The sequence below is a fragment of the Heteronotia binoei genome, chromosome 9 (genome assembly GCF_032191835.1).
Source record: "Heteronotia binoei isolate CCM8104 ecotype False Entrance Well chromosome 9, APGP_CSIRO_Hbin_v1, whole genome shotgun sequence".
Lineage (NCBI taxonomy): Eukaryota > Metazoa > Chordata > Lepidosauria > Squamata > Gekkonidae > Heteronotia > Heteronotia binoei.
Window position 1 is genome coordinate 43,916,291 of NC_083231.1, and position 25,979 is coordinate 43,942,269.

Consider the following 25,979-nt stretch of genomic DNA (forward strand, 5'->3'; position numbering starts at 1 on the left):
AGATACAGCCTTAGGGTCTCTCATTCAAAGGAAAATAAGTCAAAGACCCCATTAGATTCAACCAAGACTTCAACTGTGCCTGTAGTAGTTGCTGGGATCCTAGACTGTGAGTTAAATCATATGGATATCAGTGATAATTAAGAACACTAAACTTTCTGTAAATGATAGTTATAACTTACATTCATGTAATTTCCCCCAGTAAAGCATCTATGGAAATATTGTTGGAGGAGCACAGTACATTTAGAGACTAGAAGGCAAACCTATATCACTATAGGCAGTTTCTACCACCAATGTCTTAAATGCAGAACCCATTTTTGAGACAATCTGTTATAAATACTTTTGCACCCCTTGGAGTGAATAGACTAGTGGCACAATAGCCTGTGCTCAAAAGCTTAAGCTGAACTGGGGTTCAGAAGTCACCTCTTTGAAAAGTTAATTACTCATTAATGAGGGGGGTAGGAATTATTAAGAGTGATAAAGAAGTATTTTTGGCTTTGTGCCCTTTGGACAAGGAAACATAAAACACATTTTTTGGGGGGGATTGCTAGGTAATTCAGAATTCTTAATTCTTTGAGGGCTTGATACAAGATCATTATAATACTTAGCAACCACAACAGAATGGTCGGAGTTCAATTTTCATGTTCACCATTGTCAAGAAATACTTATTTCTTGTTTATTTATTTAAAATAAACTTTATTTTTTTTGGTCTGTGTTTCTGGAAGCAGTTGAACATATTGAAGTCAAGACAGACCTTTTCTGCTTAAGGGGGGACAGAGTGAAGTAAACAAACCAAGGGACCCTTGACTGCAATGCTGCCCTGTGAACATTTCATTCTCCCAGCCTACTTACTCAGAGTAAACAGCTCTGCATCTTTTCCCCAGCTCATTAGCCCCGACTTGCTAGTAGTAAGTCTGCCAGTCATAATAATGCAACCCAGCTGGTGCTTACTACCAGGGGAATACCTGTCCACAGTATAATAGACCAATAACACCACATTCATTTCACTGAGCCAGTATACAAGCTTTGTTAAAGTGTCAACGTGTCAGAGAAATCAATGGCAATTTTATCAGTGCCTATCTATTTGAAGAGAAGCCGTTTTAAACTCCTAAAAACAATTCTGAAGAGTAAACACATTTCATGGATTCAAAGAGCAGGCCATCTATAAACTGAGTATTGATGTATGAATTGCAATCCACTATTCAGGCAACCAAACATTGTACCTCATACCAGTGTTGAAAAGAGTGACTTTAAATATTCCTGCTAGTTTCAAGGAAAGGAAAGGTCCCCTGTGTAAGCACCAGTCATTTCCGACTCTGGGATGATGTTGCTTTCACAAAGTTTTCACAACAGTTACGGGGTGGCTTGCCATTGCCTTCCCCAGTCTTTTACACTTTCCCCCCAGCAAGCTGGGTACTCATTTTACTGACCTCGGAAGGATGGAAGGCTGAGTCAACCTTAGACCAGCTACCTGAATCCAGCTTCTGCCAGAATCGAACTCAGGTTGTGAGCAGAGAGATCAGACCACAGTACTGCTGTTTTACCATGCTGCGCCACGGGGCCATCGGGTTATAATTTTCATCAATTTTCAAACCAGATTATAAAAGTGGCCATCTGATTATAATTAGGGATGGACATGGACTGGAAAAATGTAGGTCTGTGGAGGTTTGTGGTTTGTGAATTTAATGAACCACGAACTTCCAGACTTTTCTGGTTTATGAAGAAGTTCGTGATTCTGTGTGAAGAAGTCTGTTGGGACCAGGAAGTGGGCTCAGAAGGCATTTAAATGCTTACTGAGCTAATTTCTGGGTTGTTTCATCACAGCAGCATAACACCAGTAAACACTCCTGGCACTTCAGAGGGTTCCCTGGGCACCAGCATGTCTGGCCCACAGACTGCCCCAGCAGATCAAATGGACCTCCTAAAAAAAATTGTGATCCGTGGGTGGTCTGTCCAAACCACAAATGCATGGACTAGGCATACAGACCATGAACTGGCAACCAGTCTGTGGTGAAATTAGGTCCGTGGGTGCATTATGCGGGAGCCGAGTATGGCTCTTCGTATACTTATGTATAGATATTTGGAAGTATACGGAATTCAATGCAAAAGGCGGGAAAGGGGCTTCTGCAGCCTCAGGGGAGCTGCTTGCCTTCTTTCCCGCCTTTGGTAGCCTTTTCCCACCTCTCCCATAGCCTCCCTGGGATTGGGGGGGGGGAGGGGGAAGAGGAGCCCCAGCAGCCAATCCAAAGCATGCATTTGCAAAATGCATTGCAAATGCATGCTTTGCAGGGCTGTTGTGTAGCTGATCCCCCAGCCATCAGCAACATTGTTGTTCTTTTGATCTTTTGCTTACTTGGGTATCCAAGTAAGCACTGTTGTCTGGCCAATCACAGAGCAGTGCTATTTTTTGAAACTGCTCTCTGTAGGGCCAGAGAACCATTTTAAGGAGTCTGCCTGGCTGGACTCCTCCATTGCTGCTGTGTTGGTGTGTGAGAGAGATTGTGCTGTGCTGGCCCTTGGCCTCAGCTGCTGCTGCTCTCTCTCAGCCTTACCAGACTTGCCTGGAGTAGAGAAGACGTCTAAGGTAAGACAGTCTTGAGGTTCTTGTTTTTATTTTAGTTGGTAAAAGGACTTTTTAAGACTCAGAGTCCCTTTACTTATCCAGATTTGGGTGGTGGGTAGCTTATTTGGGGTTAGGGTTAGGGGGTTCTGCTGGGGGAGGGGGCCTGGGGTGGGGTTTTTTTTGCCAATTTGCCCATACCTTACTTTAGTGAGAGGACTTTTAAAAGTGCAGTGCCCTTTTACTTTTCATGATTTGGATGGCTTGAATTTCTTGGGGTTAGGGTGAAGGTTTTTTTGGGGGGGGGAGGGGTTGGTAAAGTTCATGTATTGTTAAAAGTTAAGTTTTTTACTGTTTTAAAAGAATTCTGTGTTTGATTTGTTGTTGCTGTGTTGTGCTGCTGTTGTTCCTTTTCCCTTCTGGTTCTGGTTCTTGGAAGGGGGGCTGTTTGGCCTAATTTTCATTGTTAAAAGGCCACTTTTTTAACAGTTGAGTTTCTTGGCCTTCTCCTGTGGTCCCTTTTCCTGGTTTTGTTTTTTTTGGGGGGGGAAGCTGGCACTTGGGTGAGAGACCCAGAACCAGCAGGCTTGTTGTGCTTGGCCAGCTCTCCCCATGTTGTTTGGGGTAGGGCTGGAGAGCTGGCATCTGTAGATTGTGTGTTCTGTGGCAGGGAAGCTGGCACCTGGGTGAGAGACCCAGAACCAGCAGGCTTGTTGTGCTTGGCCAGCTCTCCCCGTGTTGTTTGGGGCAGGGCTGGAGAGCTGGCATCTGTAGATTGTGTGTTCTGTGGCAGGGAAGCTGGATCTGGGTGAGAGACCCAGAACCAGCAGGCTTGTTGTGGTTAGCCAGCTCTCCCCATGTTGTTTGGGGCAGGGCTGGAGAGCTGGCATCTGTAGATTGTGTGTTCTGTGGCAGGGAAGCTGGCACCTGGGTGAGAGACCCAGAACCAGCAGGCTTGTTGTGCTTGGCCAGCTCTCCCCGTGTTGTTTGGGGCAGGGCTGGAGAGCTGGCATCTGTAGATTGTGTGTTCTGTCGCAGGGAAGCTGGCATCTGGGTGAGGGACCCAGAACCAGCAGGCTTGTTGTGGTTGGCCAGCTCTCCCGGTGTTGTTTGGGGCAGGGCTGGAGAGCTGGCATCTGTAGATTGTGTGTTCTGTGGCAGGGAAGCTGGCACCTGGGTGAGAGACCCAGAACCAGCAGGCTTGTTGTGCTTGGCCAGCTCTCCCCGTGTTCTTTGGGGCAGGGCTGGAGAGCTGGCATCTCTGGTTTGCTGCAGCCAGGTCTGCCCTTGAGCAGATTGTGTTTTGTGTGGCAGGGTTCATCGAGTAGATAGATGTATATAGTGCATTTGGGTCCTATAGAGATTTTCTGGTGTGAAGTTAGGTTTGGCTTTGGGTGCACCAGGAACGGAGCCTCCGGCAGCCCGCCGCATCGCGGCGTGGCTGCCGGGGAGATTTTGCCCCCCCCCGGAGGGAGAGCGGACTGTCAGGCTTGGGAGGGGCGGGGCTTCCACGCTTGCTGGGAAGCCTCCGCTTCTTTCCTGCAGTCCTCTTCGGGTGCTTGGAGGAACAGGGAGTGTGTGCTCGAGCTCCTTGGCTGCACCTGAGGGGGATTAGGCTGGCGAGGCCGATTCAGCGATCGTCGGGAGCGGCGTGGGATCAGTTTCTTCATTGTGGTGGAGTAGTATAAGGGCTGCTAGTCTCGTGCTTCAGCCCAGCAGAGTGCATTTGGGCTGAGGCGTTTTGGGGGCAGCACCGGGGGAGTTGCCTTGTTAATAAGGGGCAATCTTTATCTCCCGGGGTTTTCTGCCTTTGCGGGTTGGGAGCTCCCTTGCAGAGGGATTTTTTAGCAAGGGCTGTGGCTTAGTGGTACAGCATCTGCTTGGTGCGCGGAAGGTCCCAGGTTCAGTCCTTGGTATCATCAGTTAAAAGATCTGGCAGTGGGTGATGCAAAAGGCCTCTGCCTGAGACCTTATATCATTTTGGGTTCCTCAGGGGTGGTGATTAGTGGGAGAGGGGCCCGGCCATCTTGTGGGTGCCTGGGAGGTTGTCCTTTTGGCTGAGTCTCGGTGGCCATTTTCTGTGGGGTTCTTCTCCCTTCTTCTTGGCAGCCATTTTAAGATAGTGAGGCGGCAGCCATTTTAAGTGCAAGGGTGGCAGTGGCCATTTTAAGTGTAGAATTGAGCATTCTCCCCCCCCCCTCTTTTTGTTCTGGTGAGATAGTTGGAGGCTCTGGTGGTGTTTTCCTTTTTTAACTCACCATTTTGGGATCAGAGTGGTTACAAGGGTTGCAGCAGTTTCTATTTTCTCTTAATTGGGATTTGGGCTGTGCTCTTTGGTCTTAATTGGGATTTGGGCTGTGCTCTTTGGTGATCATGTCTGGGCGTAAAGGTGGTGGTAAATCAAAGGGGAAGAAGCCTGCTCCTAAGGCTCCTAGACCACCCCCAAAGCGTCCTCCGCCCCCCTCGCCATCGGATGAAGGGGTAGAGGATGAGGTGAATGCAGTCATTTTTCAGAGACTGAAGGCCTTGGAGTGGGCATCGGGGTTTCCACCTTCTCAGATGCCTGAGAAGGGGAGGGTCCCTAAGCGGGCTTTGCAAGCGGATATATTGACCCATTTATCTATTTTGGAGAGCAGGTCATCTGCATCTTCGACTGGAGGAGCTGTAGGGCTTGTTGGCTCTGATGTGGGAGCGGGTCCGTCATCTGGGGTACTCGGTGCCGGGTCTGCGTTGGTGCCAGCTCTGCCTCAGGGTAAGTCGGGGGATAACGCGCTGCCTTATACTGGGCCTGTGTGGCCTTGGGGGACCCTGGGATCTGCGGTTCCCAATGGGGTAGGGGCTACTCCGGGTAGTGCTGGGGCTCCATCTTTAGGTTTGGGGCAGCAGGGCAACTGGATGTGGTCGCAGGGCCAGTTTGGTCCATTCGGAAATTGGCCTGGGGCTGGGCAGCATGGGGCAGCAGCGGGGCTGTCGAGTGGATGGGGTTTCCCATCTCCTTACGGGACGGTCCCTTTTGGGGTTATGCCTTTTGGTGAGGTGGCCTTGCCCTTGGGGGATCACTTGCTGCCGGCCACGAGGGAAAAAATCCTAAAAGGAGAATACGTAGATGTATTATCCCTCTTATTTAGGGAATTGGAAAAGAAGGACAAGGAGGAGTTGGATGATAAAGAGAAGGAGAAGATGAAGAAAAGGAAGGTTGATAGGACCTGGGCCAATTGGCTTCCGGGGTTTTTCATATATGCGGGAGTGATAGCGCGTGCGCAGCCCTGGCGGGCCGCTGCACTGATTCAATATATGGACATCATATACAAGGGGTATACGATGTTCAGCGGCCCGGCCTGGATCCAATACGACCAGGAGTTCAGGATGAGGGCTGCTTTGTACCCTTCACTCCCTTGGGATCGGATTCACCAGCAATTGTGGCTGCAGGTGATGTCACCCGCTCGGCCCAATTTGGGGGACCGATCCGACAGTGGTCACCTTGTATCCAAGGATTCCCCTTCTCCTTCCAGTGCGTCAGCATCCTCCTGCAGTGCTGCGGGGCAGGCGGCTCAGCACCGCTTGCTCTGCTGGGAGTTTGGGGCCCAGGGGGCGTGCAGTCGTAAAGCTTGCCAGTTCAAGCACGAATGCCCCCTGTGAGCTGGCCCACACTCTTTCAACAACTGCCTGAGAGTCCGGCCGCGCAAGGGTCAGAAAGGATCGGGGGGGGGCCTTCTCAATCTGGAGAAAGGCCTCAGCACGATGAAGGTGGGTCCTCTTGAGGTAGGGCTTCGCAGGTACCCACAAAAGGGGGACAGTTTATATTTGTTAAAAAGTTTGGTTTCAGGTAAGGATGTTAAGTTATCAGGGGGTAAGGTAGCTCTGTGGTTGTGAAGGGCTGTTGTTCTGCCATTTGAGTGTAGCCCTCTGGCATGACATCAATTTTGGGGTTATTCAGAGTAAGGTTTTGTATCCATTTCTTTGAATCGGCGTGGCATTTTCGGCTGCTGCCCTGGGTTCTCCTACTTTGTCCATTCAGCCTTGGCCGGTGGCGGTCTCAGGCTTACAAAGTTTTATTCGCCCTTTGCTCCACTGGTAGTTTTTATTAGGAGCGGGGGAGTAGTTTAAGTCTGGGTTTTATAACTTGTCTGTTTTTTCCTTTTAGATGCTGTTGTTCCTGGCCGGAGGAGCAGAGTTCTCATCTGCGGGCACAGTCAAGCTCGGAAAACTGCTGTTGGCTCTCAGCTGGGGCTCAGCAAATAAATTATGTTACGGTGGAATGGCGGGGGCGCAGGGGTCTTCAGTGGCCTGGCTGGCTCCCCCCACCTTGTTATTTCACGAGTGTTTGGGCCCTCCTCCGCAGGTATTAATTTGTTCACCTGGAAGGGGGAGGATTTCAAGTACTTAAGGAACAGATGGCCTGGTACCATTATGGTTTGGTTGGCCATGATTCCGCGCTTGTGTGGCGCAGTGCTTGGAATTCAGCTGGGTTAGTAAGGGCTCGTTACAGAGCGAATAAGGAGATTCGCAAGGTTTGGGAGGGTGGTTGGGCCACTATTTGCCCCATCCGGATATTTCTAAGGAATGTCCTGACCTCTACAGAGGGGATGGGGTACATCTCTCGGAAAAGGGTAATATGCTTTTCCTGAGCGATTTGCGGCAAGGGCTTGTGTTAGCGTTGTGCCTTTGGGTGGGTGCTAAGCCCTAAGTAGAGACTTGGCCTTAGTTGTGGCAGGTTTTACGGGGTTTATGGCACCATGCGGCCTGGGGAGGACCGGCTAGCCTCCCCCGTTTGGGGAGTTGGGGGTCTGGCAGGATCAACTTTTGGTGTGGCCCGAGGTGTGTGAATGCAGACTGTCCTGGAGACTCGATTGGATGGGTGCCTTTCGCTGAGACTCGCGTCTGGTGTCTGGGCCCTCCGGTGCGAGCCTCCCTGCTGGGCCTGCCTGACGGGAGCTGTGACACACAGCTCCGGCCGGGGGGCCGGGTCTCTCGCCCGCTGAAAAAGGCAGGGGAGCGGTCTGAGGAGACCCCTGGCCCTGACCTGGCCGCAGTTCGGCTGCCCTTGCCGTTTGCAGTATTATTCAATAAAAGTGGCCCATATTTTCACCAATATAATTGTGTCTGCCTCTTTATTCCGACTTGGGGGGGCAATTTGACCCCCAATCTTTTTGAGACTTGGGGGGTTTGTAGGGGAGAGTCCCCTGCAGGTCCCCTGCAAATTTGGGGGCTCTCCCTCAAACCCCCTCCCCTCCAGGCAGCTTCAAATACATCCTATTTGCCATTGATTTCAATGGCCCATAGGGTATAATGGGGCCGTATATTCAGAGATAGCCGCACATCTACCGTATATGCAGCTATTCCAACTACGGAATTCAGAAATATATGGGATTCCGTATTTTTTACCCCCGTATATTTCCGAATCTGTGTACTACTGAATTTTTTTTTTTGCACATCCCTAGAGTGAAGCACAGAAGTCAGTAAACCTTCAGGTTTCAAATTCTGTGCTAAATTGTGACAAATGTATGCAGATGGGAAATCTTAAACCAAGGACAGAATCATATATGATGCATCATTTTTTTGTTTCATTTTACTGAGGACCAGAGTAAGTTTAAGAACCCCCCCTCCCCCCCCCAAAAGGCTTTGGTTAGAGATATCCTGGCTCCCATCAACTGCTTTCTCCTATGCCTTGTTCAAACTGGAAAGCAATTAATGTGTTTACTTGGCAGCCATAATGTGAATAAATGCTCTCAGATGATGATGATGATGTGTGTGAGAGAGACATAATGTACATTAATTCCCATTATGTGTAACTTGCCTTTAAGAAAGAGTCTAAACATCTTTCTTCAAGCCTCATTGCCCCTGTTACTGTTCAAGAAGGCTGGAGGGTTCTGCATTGGCTTACTTTTATAGTATAGTATTGACCTCACTTAATGCCACCATGTCTAAGACCTGTGCAGGATTTATCAACCCAGCACAGTTAAGCTGCTTAACTCCCATTGACTTCCGTGAGAGTTCTAGCATCCTGTGTGCAGGACTGAAGCCAAACTTGATAAATATATCTCACTGGTGCTTTGAAACATGTCTGTGCTTCCTTGTTGAAACTCACAGAAGACTTTGACTTCCTAGCATATGCATGTGAATATGACAGATGGCATGAATTCCTCGTAAGGTACCTTTCAGTACCATCCTAAGCAGAGCTATGCATTTCTAAATCCACTGACTTCAATGGGCTCAGTAGGGTATAACTCTGCTTAGGATGACACTGTTGGTCACCTAGAACTCATGTTGGTGCTGTTTTTGCCAGATGCTTTTTGCTTTTGCTTGGGCATTTTCTGTCCACACCAAGCTAATTAAGAGAACATAAGAGAAGCCATGTTGGATCAGGCCAGTGGCCCATCCAGTCCAACACTCTGTATCACACAGTGGCCAAAAAACCCCCAAGTGCCATCAGGAGGTCCACCACTGGGACCAGGACACTAGAAGCCCTCCCACTGTGCCCCCCCCGCAAACACCAAGAATATAGACCATCACTGCCCCAGACAGAGAGTTCCAACGATAAGCTGTGGCTAACAGCCACTGATGGACCTCTGCTCCATATGCTTATCCATTCCCTTCTTGAAGCTGTCTATGCTTGTAGCTACCACCACCTCCTGTGGCAATGAATGCCATGAGTTAATCAACCATGTGAAGTCCATGTGTTAATTAATTTGCCAGAGCCAGAACCTCTGATTTTGCTTGCCACTACAAGCCTCTCTTACGTGGGCTGAATGGGATGATGTGAAATGCCATGTCCCACTTGTGGCAAATGAGTCACATGAGCTACTATGTGTAGAAGAGAGAAGCTGTGAGCAGATGGATTTGGCAGTACCAAATCCAGCACTCTGAAAAGTCTTGCTCTCATGCCAAAAATTTGATCAGCACTAGTGCTCCATAAATATAGCATTGCAGAAGCCCTAGTTAAGAAAGCAGTGCAAAGCAACCCCACTCAAGTGCATCTTAGCATCAAGGAACCATAAAACCGTTGTTCAGAGCTAATTTAGTCCTGGACATATTTGAAAGCGAAAGATACATTTTCTCCATTTTCTGCCAAATGCGATCTCTGCATCCTTGGCTCTTTCCATTCACAGTTTTTGTTTTCAAGTACAATCAGACAATCAAAGGATGTGTGCTCTTAAATTTAGAAGTCTCATTTTAGAAATCAGTGCCTGGATGGGAGGCCTGCTAGAACCATACACACTCTCTCTTGAGTTTTCAAAAGAAGAAAGGCAGGATTTAAAAGTAATAAACAAGATCAATCTGCTCATTTATTTCTGCTAAGAACAATGATTTTCAAACCATTTTAAAAATCTGCTTTCTTCTCATAGGGTCAGAACATGAACAACTAATCAGAACAAGGACATTCTGGCTTGAACATACTATTAAAAGCCTCAGTACTTCTCAGTTGCAAAACCATACCATTTCTCTTCCAGCTTCTCATTTTCCCTGATTCTTGGGGCAGCTTTAAATGTGCATTTACTGCCCATTGATGCACACTGTCTGCACATGACTAATAAGTATACAAGCACTTTTCCAAGGAGAAGATCTCTGCTTAAGGGTGCATTCAAGATCTTGCCACATGCTCTGCCAAAATCACATAGTGCAGCTCTTCAGTGCTACTTCAGATGGCTTCCTCATATGAAAAGCTCTTTGTGCATGGAAAAACAGGAAGAAAGCTAGACTAGTATTCTCTTCTCATATTATTGCAAAGGGGTGGGTGGGTTTCAAACCTTGAGATTCCCCTCTCGTGCAAATTGCAAAAGATGCACTATGCCGTTCTCGATTATGAAACTTAGTTCTCAAAAGCAGTTCTCTTTTTCAAAGAAGCAGAGTCTTGAGATGTTGGATACCCAGATGTTAGGGAGTACCACACATACAACCCTCCACACAGTCTGTGATATGCTAAATGTATCGTATTAATTGAAAATGAGCCAATGCCCCCCAGTTTCAGCCATTACTTCACAGAATGCTCATCTGGTTTCCAAGAAACCTCTTAGCTTCTTAGCTGCCTTGAACATTCTCCTCCTTCCATTACCATCCCTGCAGGACTGTGCAAACACAGGTAGAGGCTCAAGGCAGTACATCAGTGCTCAATTGGCCCACCCAGTCAGATTCATCATGCCTCTTCCATTGGTGACTGCAATGAATTAAATCAACGCAGAAGTTTTATAATAAACGATTCCTGAAAAGGAACGTAGGCTTCCAAGAGGAAATCTTTTTAGGCAAACCTTGCTTTGTGCTATTATAAATCTCATATTTCATTTTAATGGTGAAGAAGGATGAGGCCACCTTGTCGTTTTTTGGCTTGTCTCGTAGATGATGAATAATTGCAGATGATTGTTCCATAGCACTGTGTAAAATGGATGGAAATTTTATTTAATTGCTTTGATGGAAATGATTCTTTCTTCAACTGCAGAAGAGAAATGGTAGTTTGACACCTTACAATCATTTTCATGCTTCATTCAAAATGCAACTCTAAAATTACTCTTACATTTGTTTTTTAAAAAACCCCATTCCTATTTCAACAGTGAAAGGAACACAATGGGGAGGTACTTTAAATGACCCCAAATAACACTTTATTTTAATTAACCCTCATAAATCTGACTTTTTCCAAGAGGAATGAAATGGCACCAGAACACACAGCTTGGGCGTTTTTGCACAGGGCTTACCCCGGAGCGATGTCCCTCTTCACCATGCAGCGTCTGCACGGATTTCGCACCAACTGCTCTGCAGAACCCGGAAGAGCCGCAAAGTCCCGTGGCTTTTGCGTTGCAAATGTAAACTGGTTTTTGGCGGTTTACATTTGCGATGCAAAAGCCGTGGGACTTTGCGGCTCTTCCGGGTTCTGCGGAGCAGTTGGTGCGAAATCCACACAGACGCTGCGCGGTGAAGAGGGACGTCGCTCCAGGGTAAGCCCTGTGCGAAAACGCCCCTTGCCTTCAGTTCTGGGATACTCAAAATATCCCAGAGGACTTGCTAGGTCTACATCTGTGGTATCTGCAATTTCCCACAGGAATCATGCACTCTGTGAAGCCGCCATAAGTAATAGCAACTATTCATAGCTACTCACTATAGCAGGGTTTGACCTGAGACTCTAAAACTCTTTTTTATTTTATTAACATGGAGTGTATTGAAACATTTTTTTAAATAAAGTTTTCCCTTGACCAGCAAGGGAACTGTCAACCGGAAGGGCCTCAGCAACAGCTGGTGAAGTCCCTCAGCCAAGCTCTTCAGACATCGTCCATCCACAATGACAGCATGTCGGCTTTTGCCCTGACATTTCTTTAATCTTCAGAAGTGATTTCCTGGATCTAGGAAACTTAATTTCTGACTCCTGTGACCCAGATGCCAGCCAAGGCATTGCTTGCAATCTGTACAGAACAGTCTTATATCTTCTTCCTAAGAGCTGGTTTTGCTGTTAATTTTTGCTAAAACAGTCGTATTAATATGTTCAAAAATCCACTGCTGAGTTTCAGATAAAGGATCACATCTGTTCATGAAAATCTTCTTCTCTGCTGGGTTACAATCTATGCAGCTGCTGCTCACCGGATGGAACAAAGTTTTGTCCTATGGGAATGAAAACAAGAAAAGCATTAAGAAGCAAATGCTGGCTGATTAAAAAAACTGCCAGTGTGTTCCGGTACATGGATTAATGCAACTCTAGTCAAGCTTCTTGTAATTTTGTATAGTTACTTTGCACAGAATAACTCAGAATGTGGGAGTGGGGTGGGGGAGAACGCCTTAACTATTTCTAGTGAATTGTATGTAGGTGGTTGCCTAGGTTAAGAGTTTTCTTAGATTCAAGGGACAATGAACTCTTTTTTGCCCACATGACATACAGAGAGGTTCCATTTTTCTCTTTTCTCTAATAATGACTCATACACAATTGTGTTGGGGTGGTTTTTATCATGTGACATGCTGTTGGCAGCCCCCCCAAACCACTCTAAATTGGGTTGGGTGGTAGTTTGCAAAGTTGTAATTTATACCTAAGGGAGCCCCATGGTGCAGAGTTGTAAGTTGCAGTACTGAAGTCCAAGCTCTGCTCACGACCTGAGTTTCATCCCGACAGAAGCTGGGTTCAGGTAGCTGATTTAAGATTGACTCAGTCTTCCATCCTTCTGAGGTCAGTAAAGTGAATACCCAGCTTGCTGGGGGTAAAGTGTAGATGACTGGGGAAGGCAATGGCAAAGCATAAAAAGTCTGCCAAGGAAACATCATGATGTGATGTCACACCATGGGTCAGTAATGACTCGGTGCTGGCACACCTTTACCTTTTATTTAATTTATACCTATGATAAATTATTTGGATATCCACAAACATTGTGCAATCCAGCAGAAAGAAAAGCACAGCTGTGAACAAAGCAGTAGTGTAAAACAGCCTTTGGAAGATGAGGATCTGTTTCCACACCCTGCAGCACGGTGATAATTGACTCGGATCTCCTTTCTACTATATATTTTCATTCTTGGACTCACACTTTCCCAGCCAATCTGTAGTGCTTCAGAAAGCAAAATGTGTTTTCAGCAACCAACCTTGCTGGACCAGGCCTTGTAATATAATGTTTGTTTGCTATATATCTTAGCTGATTTTCAAATACAAAAAGCTATAAAAGTAACTTAGAAAATGGAAATAGAAAAAGGAAGACTGCATTAACATTTGTTGAATACTCCTGCATGTTAACAGCCTCTGGCTTTTAAACAGGGAGGCCCTGCCCTTCTGAATTCTTCAGAAGATTGTAAAACGCAGGTGAAGACATTAACTTTGGGAAGCCAATTCGGTTTTGAAGTCTGATACAGTCTGTTTTATTCTGTGCAATGCACAGTGCTATGCTAAGCATAGTTCTGTTCTCTTATGCCCATTCTCTTCAGCAGACATAAAGGGTTATAACTCTGCTTAGGAAGACATGATAATGTCCAAATCCCACAAGATCAGCCAAGCTGAAACATAATGCAAAGCCACAGATGCTTTTGCCTACCATTCCTACTTTGTACCAACTGGTGTATATTTTTGATAGTATCCTAGCAGGAAATATAGCATGACCACAGAGGCCAAATAAACAACGCTGAACAGAAGAGACGACTGAAGGAGATGGCACACAGGCTGTTGATGGAAGAATGTCTGATTGATAGTTTACACTGACCCTGATTCTTTCCAGGTTTTTGGTTGCATGAGTCAGGTTAAAGCACACTGCCTTAAGTTCCCCTAAAGATAATCTCTATGACTAGGATCCTATGAACTGTGAATGCCGATTCTGATGTTTCTTCCTCTCCAAAACTGATACTGGAGGTTAAGGAAGCTTTATGAACAAAATGTTATGCAACACCTGAGGCTGCAATGAGAAAAGCAAGTTGGGCAAAATCATCCTACCTTCCTTTCCTGCAGGTGAAGGAAGTGTGATGGAGGGAAGGCTTCCACACATGCAAGAGGGTGGAAGGGAGATTTTGCCCAGTGTCCCCTTCCCTTCCACTGGTGTCACATAGAATTTTATGGCTCCTCTTATACTCAGCATGATTTTTTTGAGGGCGGGAGGATAATGGGGCTGCAGTGGGGAATGGCAGAAAAAGACACTGAGCATCTTCCTTTTATGGGTTACAGGATCCAAACCAATATATCTATTTTACGGGTTAGTTCACATGCATGCTTGCAGATCAGGATTCTTCATCCTTTGATTAGCTTAATACAGCGAGTGAAAAACAGCGTGTGTGTGAATGTGAGCAGATAAAAGCATTCTGCTTCTGGTGTTTGGTCTGTGGTGGCTCATTTGCATGTGCATTCTGCAGACATGAAGGGAAACAGGAATGGCTAATATTTTCTTACGCACTGAACAAATGGGTGGGGTTGACTAGAAGCCTGCTTGTTATTCTTTAATAAATTGTTGACATTTAGTCTTTTCCATCATGGATCACAAGACTGACTGGCTATCCTGTACACTCAAGTCCCCTGTGGTTTATGCCAAGCAAATCCTACTATTTCAATCTGATTGATTTAGATACATTTGCGTATATATTTCATATGATCTGGGCTGGAATGCTATACCTATGGTAGCAGAAGTCAGTATGCTTTAAATTGATGCAGTGGTGGTGGAAAGTGCTGCAAGTTGCTGGCGACATATGGCAACCCCCCCTATAGGTTTTCAGGGCAAGAGATAACTAGAGGTGATTCACCATTGCTTAGGAACCCTGGACTTCCTTGCTGGTCTCCCACCCAAATATTAACTAGATACATTGCTTGGCACTACACTTGCTTCAAGTTTATACTACTGGAGTTTTACTAACATCAAGAGTCTCATGGCCATCTGAAGAAGAAGACCATAGATTTATACCCCGCCCTTCTCTCTGAATCAGTCTCAGAGTGGCTTACAATCTCCTTTATCTTCTTCCTCCACAACGGACACCCTGTGAGGTGGGTGGGGCTAAGAGAGCTCTCACAGAAGCTGCCCTTTCAAGGACAACTTCTGCAAGAGCTATGGCTGACCCAAGGCCATTCCAGCAGCTGCACGTGGAGGAGTGAGGAATCAAACCCGGTTCTCCCAGATAAGAGTCCGCACACTTAACCACCACACCAAACTTGCTCTCGTATCTGTACTATACTTCTGCTTCTCAGGTCTGTAATTCATCAGAAGTCATTCTCTATGTGCCTTACTTCTTTCAATTACCACTCCAGAATTCATTCTCCATCATGGTGTGAAGAAATGATTAGCAGACTCCTGTAAGTTTTAGTTGTTTCTGGGAAGGGCAAAGAGACCTTTTTCTTCCCTTGCTTTTTGCAAGGGAGTCAAATTATTTCAGAAAGATAACCTTTCCCAGAAGATAATAGACCTGCAAGAAGGTCTGGGCAGTTCACATAATTGGTAATGAGACAAAGCTCCTTTCCCTTCGTCTAGGTCATTGCTTTAACCACGGCCAAGGTCAGTAGTGAACGAAAGCCATTATCCTCTGACGGCTGCAGTCATTTTCTGTGAAATGAGTTGGTAGTCTCAGTATAGTCCCAATAAGGCTAAATGTCCACATGATAAAACATGCCATTACAACTGATCTTTGGCTTTAGCAGGGATGTTGAGGGTAGGATCCACAAGGCAGGGCTTGATTTAATGGGGCTAAATGGATGAATGTATGGATGCAATGCTTTAGGGGGATTGCAGCTGAAGACTGGAATGTGCCTGGAGGCTGCATGACAGCCTGAGCCACTTACAGAACCTTCATGATTGGAACTCCTCGTGGCATCAGTTCTACCCTCTCCCATTTGTTTCAACATTCAAAGCAGAAGTATTCCACACAGGAATTTGATTATGTAGAAGTAAGTAAGAAAGAAATTGTGAGGAAATCATTTTCCGTAGGTAACAAGAAATTATGTAGAATTGTCTGCCACAAATAACCTTACTATTTAGAAAATATACAGTGACTAATTGATGTCAGGCCAGCTGTCTGTAGAAAGAATTGTGGAGGTGAAGCAGTCCTCCTGACCTGCATAGCCTCTACTCCTGTATTGGTGCTTCTGGGAAAACTGCCACTGACTTTGGCAAGGGAGGAGCATAATTTCAACTAGCCCCCTCCTGTGAAGATTCCAACTGTCATCAAGCCCCAACATGTCCCCAAGTCAACTTTCTCATGGCTTGACTGGGTACAGAATATGTTTCAGTTCTGTAGGCTGCCTAGGAAGATTCAGGCAGTGAGTTAAGCCCACACACATAAATGCTCATCAGGTGAAGGATTTATTTTAGGATAAAATGCACATATATTATGCATTCAAACTTGAGGGGAAATGATTGGTTTTTATTAATACTTGCTGTGGCTTTCATCCAAGCAGGCCTGATAATAAATTGCTGAAGTAACAAAAAAATTTAATTCTCCTAGGTATCCCTTAGCTGTACATTCATTAACTGCTTATTCTGTATTGACCACAATTCCTTTTCAGTCTACAGAGATCTATTAGACTCCTTAACATCTGAGCCTGCTTAATTTGTCTCTCACTTCCCAGATCAACTGTTCTTTTTTAGCTCCCCCATCTATATTTATTTATTTAAATATTTTCGCTTCCTCTCTGGGGACCTGATCAAGGTAGCCTATATATCTGTATACGTCTAATTCTGTATCTGGCCATGGAGTGCATATCAAAATCAAGACAACAGTACTGGAACCAAATAGGAATTTTCTCCTAAAAACCTAGGGGGGGGGGAGGGAAGGCCCAGGTTTGCAGTAAAAACTTAAATAAAAAAGGACAGTTAACCCTGCCAAACTTACAGAAGTTATGTTTAAAGAAAGAAAAATGATGTCAACCAAGATCTTCTACAACTATATTATAAGGTCTTAGTAGCCATTTTTGGGGTTGCTAAAAAGCCTCAAACAATGTTGCAAAGGTTTTCATGCTTTGCTTAGTGTCAGCTGAGGGAGGGAAGGAGGGAAAGAAAGAAAGTTGGTTGGGTTGGAAGAAAAGAGGAGAGGTTGCAGACACTACCATGGGGAAAGAAGAAATAATGGAAGACTATGCAGGAGAGATAAAAGTAGGTAGGCAGATGAGGAGATGGGCTATAGGAACTGAAGTGGAAAGGAGGAAAAGCTGAAGGACAAAGGGTAGAGAAAAGGAGAGTCAGAGCTGCCAGTGGGAGAGAAGGGAAAAAACAGAAGACTGTGCAGAACAGATTCAGGTAGGTAAGCGGGGAGAAGGGCTACAGGAACTGTGAGTAGGGAAGAAAGAAAAGCTGAGGAACATAAGAGAAGCCATGTTGGATCAGGCCAATGGCCCATCCAGTTGATTACTCTGTGTCACACAGTGGCCAAAAAAAACAGGTGCCATCAGAAGGTCCATCAGTGGGGCCAGGACACTAGAAGTCCTGTCACTGTTGCCCCCCCCCCCCAAAGGGCCAGAGGGCGAAGAAAAGGAGAAGCTGTGGGGCTGCCAGGGAGAGGGAAAGAAGAAAGACTGTGAAGAAGGGAATACAAGAATGGGAACCCACCTGCAACTTTTCCAGGGTTTCCCTAGTTGTCAAATTCTAATTTCATTGGCTTATGTAGGTATGAATAATTCATAACTCTTCTGTCACAATATGATTAATTAATTTACCTAGTAATTCTGCACATCAATACTTCCAAGTTTCATTTTGTGAGTACAATTCTTTGTGACTCACAGAACTTTCCCAATATTATAAATTAGCTTCTTTTCCCTCTGTACAGTTAAGTGCCTCATTTTGATAGTACATTTCAGTTTCTCAAGGAGACTGCTGATTTGTTAAATATTTCACAGAAGAGATTACTAGACTATTACAAATTTATTCAAATACAGTTTGAATACTAGAGATTCAAATTATGTATATCTGTGGCAGAGAAACCACCAAGTTTAAGAAATGCAAACAATAAAAGGGTTCTACCTGAGAGGTCATTCTGTTTGCTACATAAAATATATAAATGTTCTGTAGATACCAGTGATGGGCAGAAATGAATGAAAGTAACATTAAATTCAAATAAATCTGGATTATTACTCCTCAGTTTTGCAGGTCAGGGCTGAAATGTCGAGGGTATGAGAACTTTGATACAGTAGTTTACATATCTATAGAATTTGCTATAGTGCAGTTATGACTAGGGATGGGTATGGACCAAAAAGTGGAGGTTTGTATGGGTTCATGCTCCATGGGTTTTCACTGACCACCATGGACCTTCTTGTTTAACAGACCAGTCTGTTGTTTTCTAGGTTTGTGACGTCCAGATATTGTTGTTGGCAGCAAATTGTCTGGAGTTAGGTGATTACACTGTGGGCCCCCCTGTGGGCTACAGATGCCAACCTTGCAGCGAGTCTCCAGCTGACTTACTTCTACCTGCCCACCAAGTTTGGTGAATGTTGGATTTGGGGGGGGGCTGAGTTATGTCCCCCTGAAAGCGGGTGCCCCCTGGAAATTGCAGGTTCAGGAGTGTGTTAAACAGACCCTCTGCAAGTGAGAACCATCAAACTCACTGTGGACCATCTCATAGGCTTTCATAAGTTTCCTATAAGATGTTCTTGAAACTTCATCATGAACATGCTGCTACACCTGCTCTAGTAGTCTCAGAACTCATTTCATCCTCTGGAGCTCTAGGGTATACCATGGAACTAGTTTGGTAAAAGGTTGGAGAGGATGCTGGGAGCAATTTCATCAATGCCATCAGAGAGTTGATTATGCAAGCACTCCACAAGCTCATCTAATAAAATGCCTGGTGGCATTAAGTCCCACAGAGCTTTCTGGAACCTACTAGGGTCCATTTGACTTTGCATAAATCTGTTCACTGCCAACAAAGAAGGTTTAGGCTACACAGGTCTTTAGGGTGAAGTGATTGGACCATGATACTGCCTCAGCAGATTGCAGCTTCACTTCAAAACCCATGGCAAAAATATCCAGTATGTGGCCTGTTTGATGTGTGGGTGCTGACACTATCTGGGTGAGTATCAGTGCTGCCATGGATGATACTGGGTCCTTAGCTTGAGAAGAACCATCTGATATTCAGCTTCTGAAATGGCACATGAGAAGCTTTTGAAAGGTCAAAATAAACAAAAAGTTTTCTTTAACTAGAGGAGAAAAGGTAAGGTGGAATCAGGAGTAGGATGTTTGAGGGGAACTGATAATAAAACTGATGTAACCTTGTAATAACTTAACTTCAGATAATTTGCTGCCAACAACAATAGCAGTGTTTCTGCTATTCAAAAAGGTATTTTTAAAAGTGAGGAGAGAGGCTTTCTTTGCCATTTCTGCTTAAATGCTCAAGCATAGGTTTCTGAGTTTGACTGACTCTTAAAAGTCTAGAAGGCAGGAACATACAACCAAGTTCCCAAAATCCTTCTATACACACACACATTCCTCTTTTAAGAGCCCGTGGCACAGAGTGTTAAAGCTGCAGTACTGCAGTCCTAAGCTCTGCTCACGACTTGAGTTCGATCCCCGGCGGAAGCTGGGATTTCAGGTAGCCAGCTCCAGGTTGACTCAGCCTTCCATCCTTCCGAGGTTTCTGGGGGGAAAGTGTAGACGACTGGGGAAGGCAATGGCAAACCACCCCAAAAAAAGTCTGCCGTGAGAACGTTGTGAAAGCAACATCACCCCAGAGTCGGAAACGACTGGTGCTTGCACAGGGGACCTTTCCTTTCCTTTAAGAGCTATCCCCCTTAAGTTTGTCTTAACTTGAAGCAATTTCCCTTATTAGCATGAATGGGGATCTTCTCTGATCCTCTCAATCCTTTTGCCTCCTACCCAGTCCAGTGCTTAACCATCTCTTCTTCAACTGTCAGTTCCCAACTGTTATTTCTTAACTGACTCTCTCCATGGAATGCGTTTGAATAGTCTATCACTCAAAGGTTCTCAGATTCTGTTAGGCATTAACCCTTAATTGCCCATCAAGTAGTTTATTCATAGGTCTAGCATTTGAAAAAAGCTGCACATTCAGAGAAGAAAGTACAGGAATATCCGTCTAAACTCAGCAAATAGCTAGTAAGTCTGTGACTTTTTGAAGGTGGCAATATAACTGCTGAGCATCTATGATGGCCATAGCAAACAACTTGCACTTAAATGACAAAAGTGATTCATTCAGGTTTCCCCTATCCCCCCATGTATGGTCAGATGCACACAAGGAACAACTGTTCAGTAAAATTCCCTACAGGTTTCTGCTCAGTTTGCATCAGCTCTGAGGTGTTTTAAACTCACACAATGAGTCTCACTGACAAGCTGTTTACCTAATGGAGTTCTTGCAGGTATTCCCCAATGCAAGGTTTATCTATCTTGTTAGCATGTCTGTTTAGCCCTGCTACCAGGTATTTCCTAATTCATCACTAGAAATGTTGCAAGGCATTTAAGCTTGCAGGATAGGACCAAGCTGTTCATTTGAGCATCCATCTTCCAGATATTGTTTTCAAGCACCTACTTTTGTTCTTTTCAGCACACATCCCCTTTTTGCCTCTGGCCTTACACTTTTCTCAGTTGCCTTCTTTGTCAGACAGCTGCCTTAACTATGGTCTTGGCTTTACTTTAATACTGGTACTCAAGTTTCTAGGAATGGACTGTCTATCTGGGTTTCTTATTCTGGATGTTCTCTAATGTGCTCTGTGTGCCTCTCACTAGAACTATCCAGCTAGCTGGGACTTGGCTTACCACAGTTGGGATCCTACCAAGACTTTTAATGAGAATTTGGGCTTTTTTTCTGAGGGAACACAACAAATGGAGTTCCAGAACATCTTAGTGGAAACACAATTCTCACAAAATGTTTAAAAATTCATGAGGTGCACCAGTGTGTTTCTCCTTCATATCCCTCTTGAGAGTTCTGGCACCTCTTTCTCTAGAAAAAAAGCCCGGATGAGGATGATCTTTTACACATCTTGGGAAAAGGGACATATTCTCTGCACTGCCTTTCACAGCTAGAAAAGTTCATGGGATCTGCTAGATATGGAGAAAAAGAACCTTAATTCAGAACAAGGAACAGTCTGAGGTTACCAGGGTTCAAATGTCAATGTAGCTATAAAGCTAACAGGATAACTCAATCTTCAGTTCTAAAGTAGCAAGGGCAGCTGGAAGAACCACTGCTTGGCATGCAGAAGGTCCCAGGTTCAATCCCTGGCAACTGTTGTTAAAAAGATCCTGGCATTAGGTGATATGAATTACTTCTGCCTGAGACCCTGGAGAGCCATGGCCAGTCTTAGTAGATGCTATTGACCTTGATGGACTGATGGTCTGATTTAGTATAAGGCAACTTCATGTATGCTCACGTTGGTAGTCCATGGCTATGTATGGCATTAGTGCTATGGACTGGGGATGCAGTGGTGGGGCACTAGTTAATGTTTTCTTTCCATGCTGTTTTCCTAACCAAATCACCTCTCTGAGCTGCAATTGCATCCTGTAGATTAAGAAGGCAGGCTGACATTTTATCCTTCCTCCCAGCTTTAATAAGGGGACTTCTCTTGGAAAAGACAAAGATCCATTCTGCCCTGATGCTATGGCCCCAGTCTAAATCAGGGAGCAGTAAGGATTTTTTTAAAAGCTTAAATTACACATTGGGGAATTCAGCCATGGCTTACCAATATCATATAATAATAATAATAATAACAACAACAACAACAACAACAACAACAACAACAACAACAACAACAACAATAATAATAATAATAATAATAATAATAATAATAATAATAATAATAATAATAATAATATTTTATTTTTATATCCCGCCCTCCCCGCCAGGCGGGCTCAGGGCGGCTAACAGACATGGGAGTCCCATGATTCACATTAAACAGTATAACAGACATGGGAGTCCCATGATTCACATTAAACAGTATAACAGACATGGGAGTCCCATGATTCACATAAAGCATAACAGTTTAAATATCAATTACAAATAAATTAATTAAAATAGATAAAACATAAAAATAGGTGCTAAAATGATGTAATCCTGATGTACATAAGATGGCTAAGCGTCTGTTCGTTAGTTAATCAGGTTCTGTCTCAAATGCCAACTGAAAAAGAAATGTTTTGCAAGCCCTGCGGAATTGGTTCAGGTCCCGCAGGGCTCGCACCATCTCTGGAAGGTCGTTCCACCAACGAGGGGCTATCACCGAGAAGGCCTGCTCCCTAGTGGCCTTCAACCTAACTTCTCTTGGCCCAGGGATTGTTAATAAATTCTGGGAACCAGACCTCAGTGCTCTCCGGGGTACATATGGGGAGAGGCGGTCCTTTAGGTAGGCAGGTCCTCGGCCATATGCAATTTGGCCCTTAAATACAGAATGCTAGTCACATCTGAACCTGAAGCTGCGGGTCAGTATCCTGAAATATGTTTTCCTCTGGCATATGAAACTACTTGCATGTATTGCGCAGGCAGAGTAGTTTATTTATTTTAAACTTTTTAATACTGCCTTTCCATTCAATTCAGGGGCCCTAAGACAAAAATCATTTAAAAAAGCATTTAAAATACTAAAGCAAGTAAATAACACACAGACATAAAAACACACAGGCAGAAAGGACAGCTAATAAGAGTTAGGGAATGCCAAACAAACATGTCTTCATCTGCTGACAGAAGCCAACAATAGAGGGAGGCACACAAACCCCCCTGGAGAGGAAGTTTTAAAGTTCTGGTGCCATTACTGAGAAGGCCCTTTCTTTGGGTTACCATCCATCTAGCTGAAGATGGTGGGAGAACCCAAAACAGGGCCCCCAAAGATGACCAGAACAGTTTGGTAGGTTCACATAGTAGCAGGTGGCTCTTCAGGTATGTTGGCCACAAAGCCCTATAGGATTTTAAAGGTCAATACCAGCACCTTGAATTGGGCTGAAAACAAACTATGAGCCAATGTAAACAAGGCAGGAGTGATAAGATCCCTTCCACCCACTCCAGCCAATGTTCTGGGTACAGCATTTTATAACAACTTTAGCTTCAAAATGGTCTTCAAAAGTAGCTCATATGCTGAGAATCCCCAACCATAATATCACTGACAGCTCTGGGCATACTACTAGTAGTTTCCCATTCTGCAAAATGGGCATAACAATACTGGACTTAAGGGGCTGGTGTAAAGAATACTCACAAATGCTATGCACATATCAAAACAACAAAAGTTACAGAAAAGTTTTAATAGTGTGAGATAAACAGAAAGTTTCTCAGCTTAGACTGATTTATGCATTATTTTTACAACGGTTGTGGTTCCTTGCTGTATCAATTTATAGCCAACCATCAGTGTTTTCCTAACTATATGATTTGAAAGCACTGATTGCTGCTAGATTCATGTTCTATAGCACAGACTGTGTCAGCATTTCTTTTATAACAACGATTTTTGAAGAATTTCTCACTCAGAAATATAGATTTTTGTGGAATGAGAAACTTCATGTACTGTCTCAGCTCTGCAAGTAGCACAAATAAATCAGCAGCGAGGAGAGTGCTTTATCTAGCGGTAGCCAGCGTATGCCGCATGGTTGCTGAACACCCTGTTGTTTCACTGATCATCTGCTAAGTTCCAAATTAAAAGGGTGATGGGCCAGGATCAGAGGGCAGTGTGAAAGCTGCATTTGTCACACACACACCTCTGGTACATTAAGCACCAATGAACTGTTGCAAGTCATTGAGCTTCTCTCCAGCAGCTTGGATAAGCTAGGAAATAAATTGGCTTGGGTTTTTTTGAACAAGAGGCTGCAGTTGGAGCAGACCAGAGTCAGATCCTTATCTGGTATATATAAGAGCTTTCTGCACTGACTTCAAAGAAATTGGGCCCACTTGTATTATTTGAAGATCCAGCACTTATAGTCCTGCTGCCCTGCAGCTTGCACTTCATCTTGGGCAAGAATTCACATCACTTATAAGTCTATTAGATGCTTCTCTGGTTGGGGGGCAAATAGTAAACCAGCGGGTTAACCAAACACACAGCATGAACAGCAACAGAGTGTCTTTTGGATAGACTTCCCCCACAACAATTCAATAGAAAAATATCTTAAGACTCGCCCTCTCCATTTCCAAATCACTGATGCCCTTATAGATATGCTGTTTCACATAACCCTTGCACTTGATTCAAAAAATCACAAAGTTCAGGACCAGTGGCTGTGGCCCCTTTCCACTTCAGACATTGATAATAGAAAGATTGTTGCATGAAATGGGATACTAAAGGGATACCTGCAGTCTATCACTGATACTGCCAAAGTATCTCCCTCCCCTGAAAGAAAGGGAGCAGAAATAACCTAAGAACTGATATCTTCACAACCATGTTCAGTCATTATAATCAGTAGGCAGTGTTCCCTCTAAGCTGAGTTAGTGTGAGCTAACTCACAGATTTTTAGCCTCCAGCTCATGCATTTTTGTCTTAGCTCAGAAAGGATGACCCCAGAGCACACTGATTTATGCAGCAGCTCACAACTTTAATGCCACTAGCTCACAAAGTAGAATTTTTGCTCACAAGACTCTGCAGTTTAGAGGGAACATTGGTAGATATAAAGGGGTATTGTAGGCATAAAAGGATATTACACAATCGTCTTGATATACATGGTTGCCATCTTGTGTAAATAAGGTAATATGCATATTTTCCAGCTTTGGCAGACATGCATTGATGCCCTTAAAAAATGTGGGCATTCAGATCCTGTGTACTGAAGCAGGAAAATACATGTGTCACCTTGTTCATGTGACATGGGAACTGAATGTATTGGAAGGATGTGTGATCTCCCTTACTGCTGATTTTTAATGACTGAAAACAGCTCACGTCCTTGACCTTTAATTTTCAGGGTTCCTGAGAAAGAGAGGATTGTCTGTTAATCCAGCTAAAGTAACATTGAGGAATGCAAGTTTGCACATCACTAAAGTCAGAATTGTAGCAATGATTCAGTCTTATTAAAGGTTCAGTTTCTGTGAGATACAGGTTATTTGTAGTGGCATGAATTTAGGTGAGAAGGCCTGGGTAGAGATGGGGAAGATAGCTCTGCCTTCTCACTCCCTGTGTCTGGGATGCCTGCACATGAGCACACCAAAGGGCAGATCAGGAAACACTCCTGTGGGAATTCTTTACACACTGGTGCTGTGTCAACAGGAGGCAAGAATATCCCTTTTATAGTGGTAGACAACCTCAAGCATGTGTATCAAGAGTGACATACCAGACTATTTTGTTTGGCACCAAGCTATGCCCAAGCAATGGCAGCACTGGGTTGGAAGTTTACTCATGGTGTAAAGCTCGAGTAAGTGCCGCATAACTGGAAACCCCCATTTCCCATGAACGTCAGATAACAAAGTTTGTACTGTTGCTTTAAATGCAGTTGGTTTCTTGACCCTTTGACCCTTGACTTGTAAACCATTTCATCTAGTTAGATATGCAGAGTTGAGCTCTGCAACATTTTGTATATCTTCCTGTTGCAGTCCTTAAAAGACACACTAAAATTATATTACTTTTCATTAGAAGCTTTTCATGCAACCTTTACTTGGAATAAAAATATTTCCAGTGCTGCTTTTGTTCAAATGACTCACATGTCTTGAAGTGCTGGAAGGGCAATGCATATTTCAAAGAGTAAGTGCCTAACTTTGTGTTGGAGGAAATCCATATTAATGTAACTTTGACCTATCTAACAATACCTCTACATGAAGTCAATAGCTACTGGGTAATGAAAGGATTTAAAGTGTCCAAAGTTCATGTTCCAGGAGACAGACAGACAGACAGATAGATATGGAATCAAGGTAGCATTGAAAGTATTTTGCTGAAACAAGTATAGCTGTCCCTGTTAGTTGCTGAGTTTTCAACAAAGTCCACTCATCTCTAAAATGACCCAAAGCATCACCAACCTTCCTATAGCTCCAGTGTTGGTTGCCCTTCATACCATGACAATCATAAAGTGTAACAGGACTACTGTGTGAAACAGCATCAAAGCAGAATTTCCTGGTGTGAAGAGGCTCTCCTGGGCGGATATCTTCCCTCCAACCAAAAGTGAAGAGCTAAGAAAAAAAA

At 44.4% G+C, this 25,979-nt stretch overlaps 1 protein-coding gene across 2 annotated transcripts in view; it reads right to left on the reverse strand.

The window, feature by feature from the left end:
* Positions 1-9,810: 9,810 nt before the first annotated feature.
* Positions 9,811-25,979, reverse strand: part of GALNTL6 (polypeptide N-acetylgalactosaminyltransferase like 6) — an 816,075-nt gene continuing 799,906 nt past the window's right edge. For both annotated transcript variants that reach the window (XM_060246534.1, XM_060246536.1), the window contains 2 exons: positions 25,817-25,966; positions 9,811-12,142 (listed from right to left, as the gene is read on the reverse strand). In XM_060246534.1, coding sequence (XP_060102517.1) covers positions 11,975-12,142; positions 25,817-25,966 — 318 coding nt within the window. In that variant the 3' untranslated portion in view covers positions 9,811-11,974. The remainder of the gene's footprint in view (positions 12,143-25,816; positions 25,967-25,979) is intronic.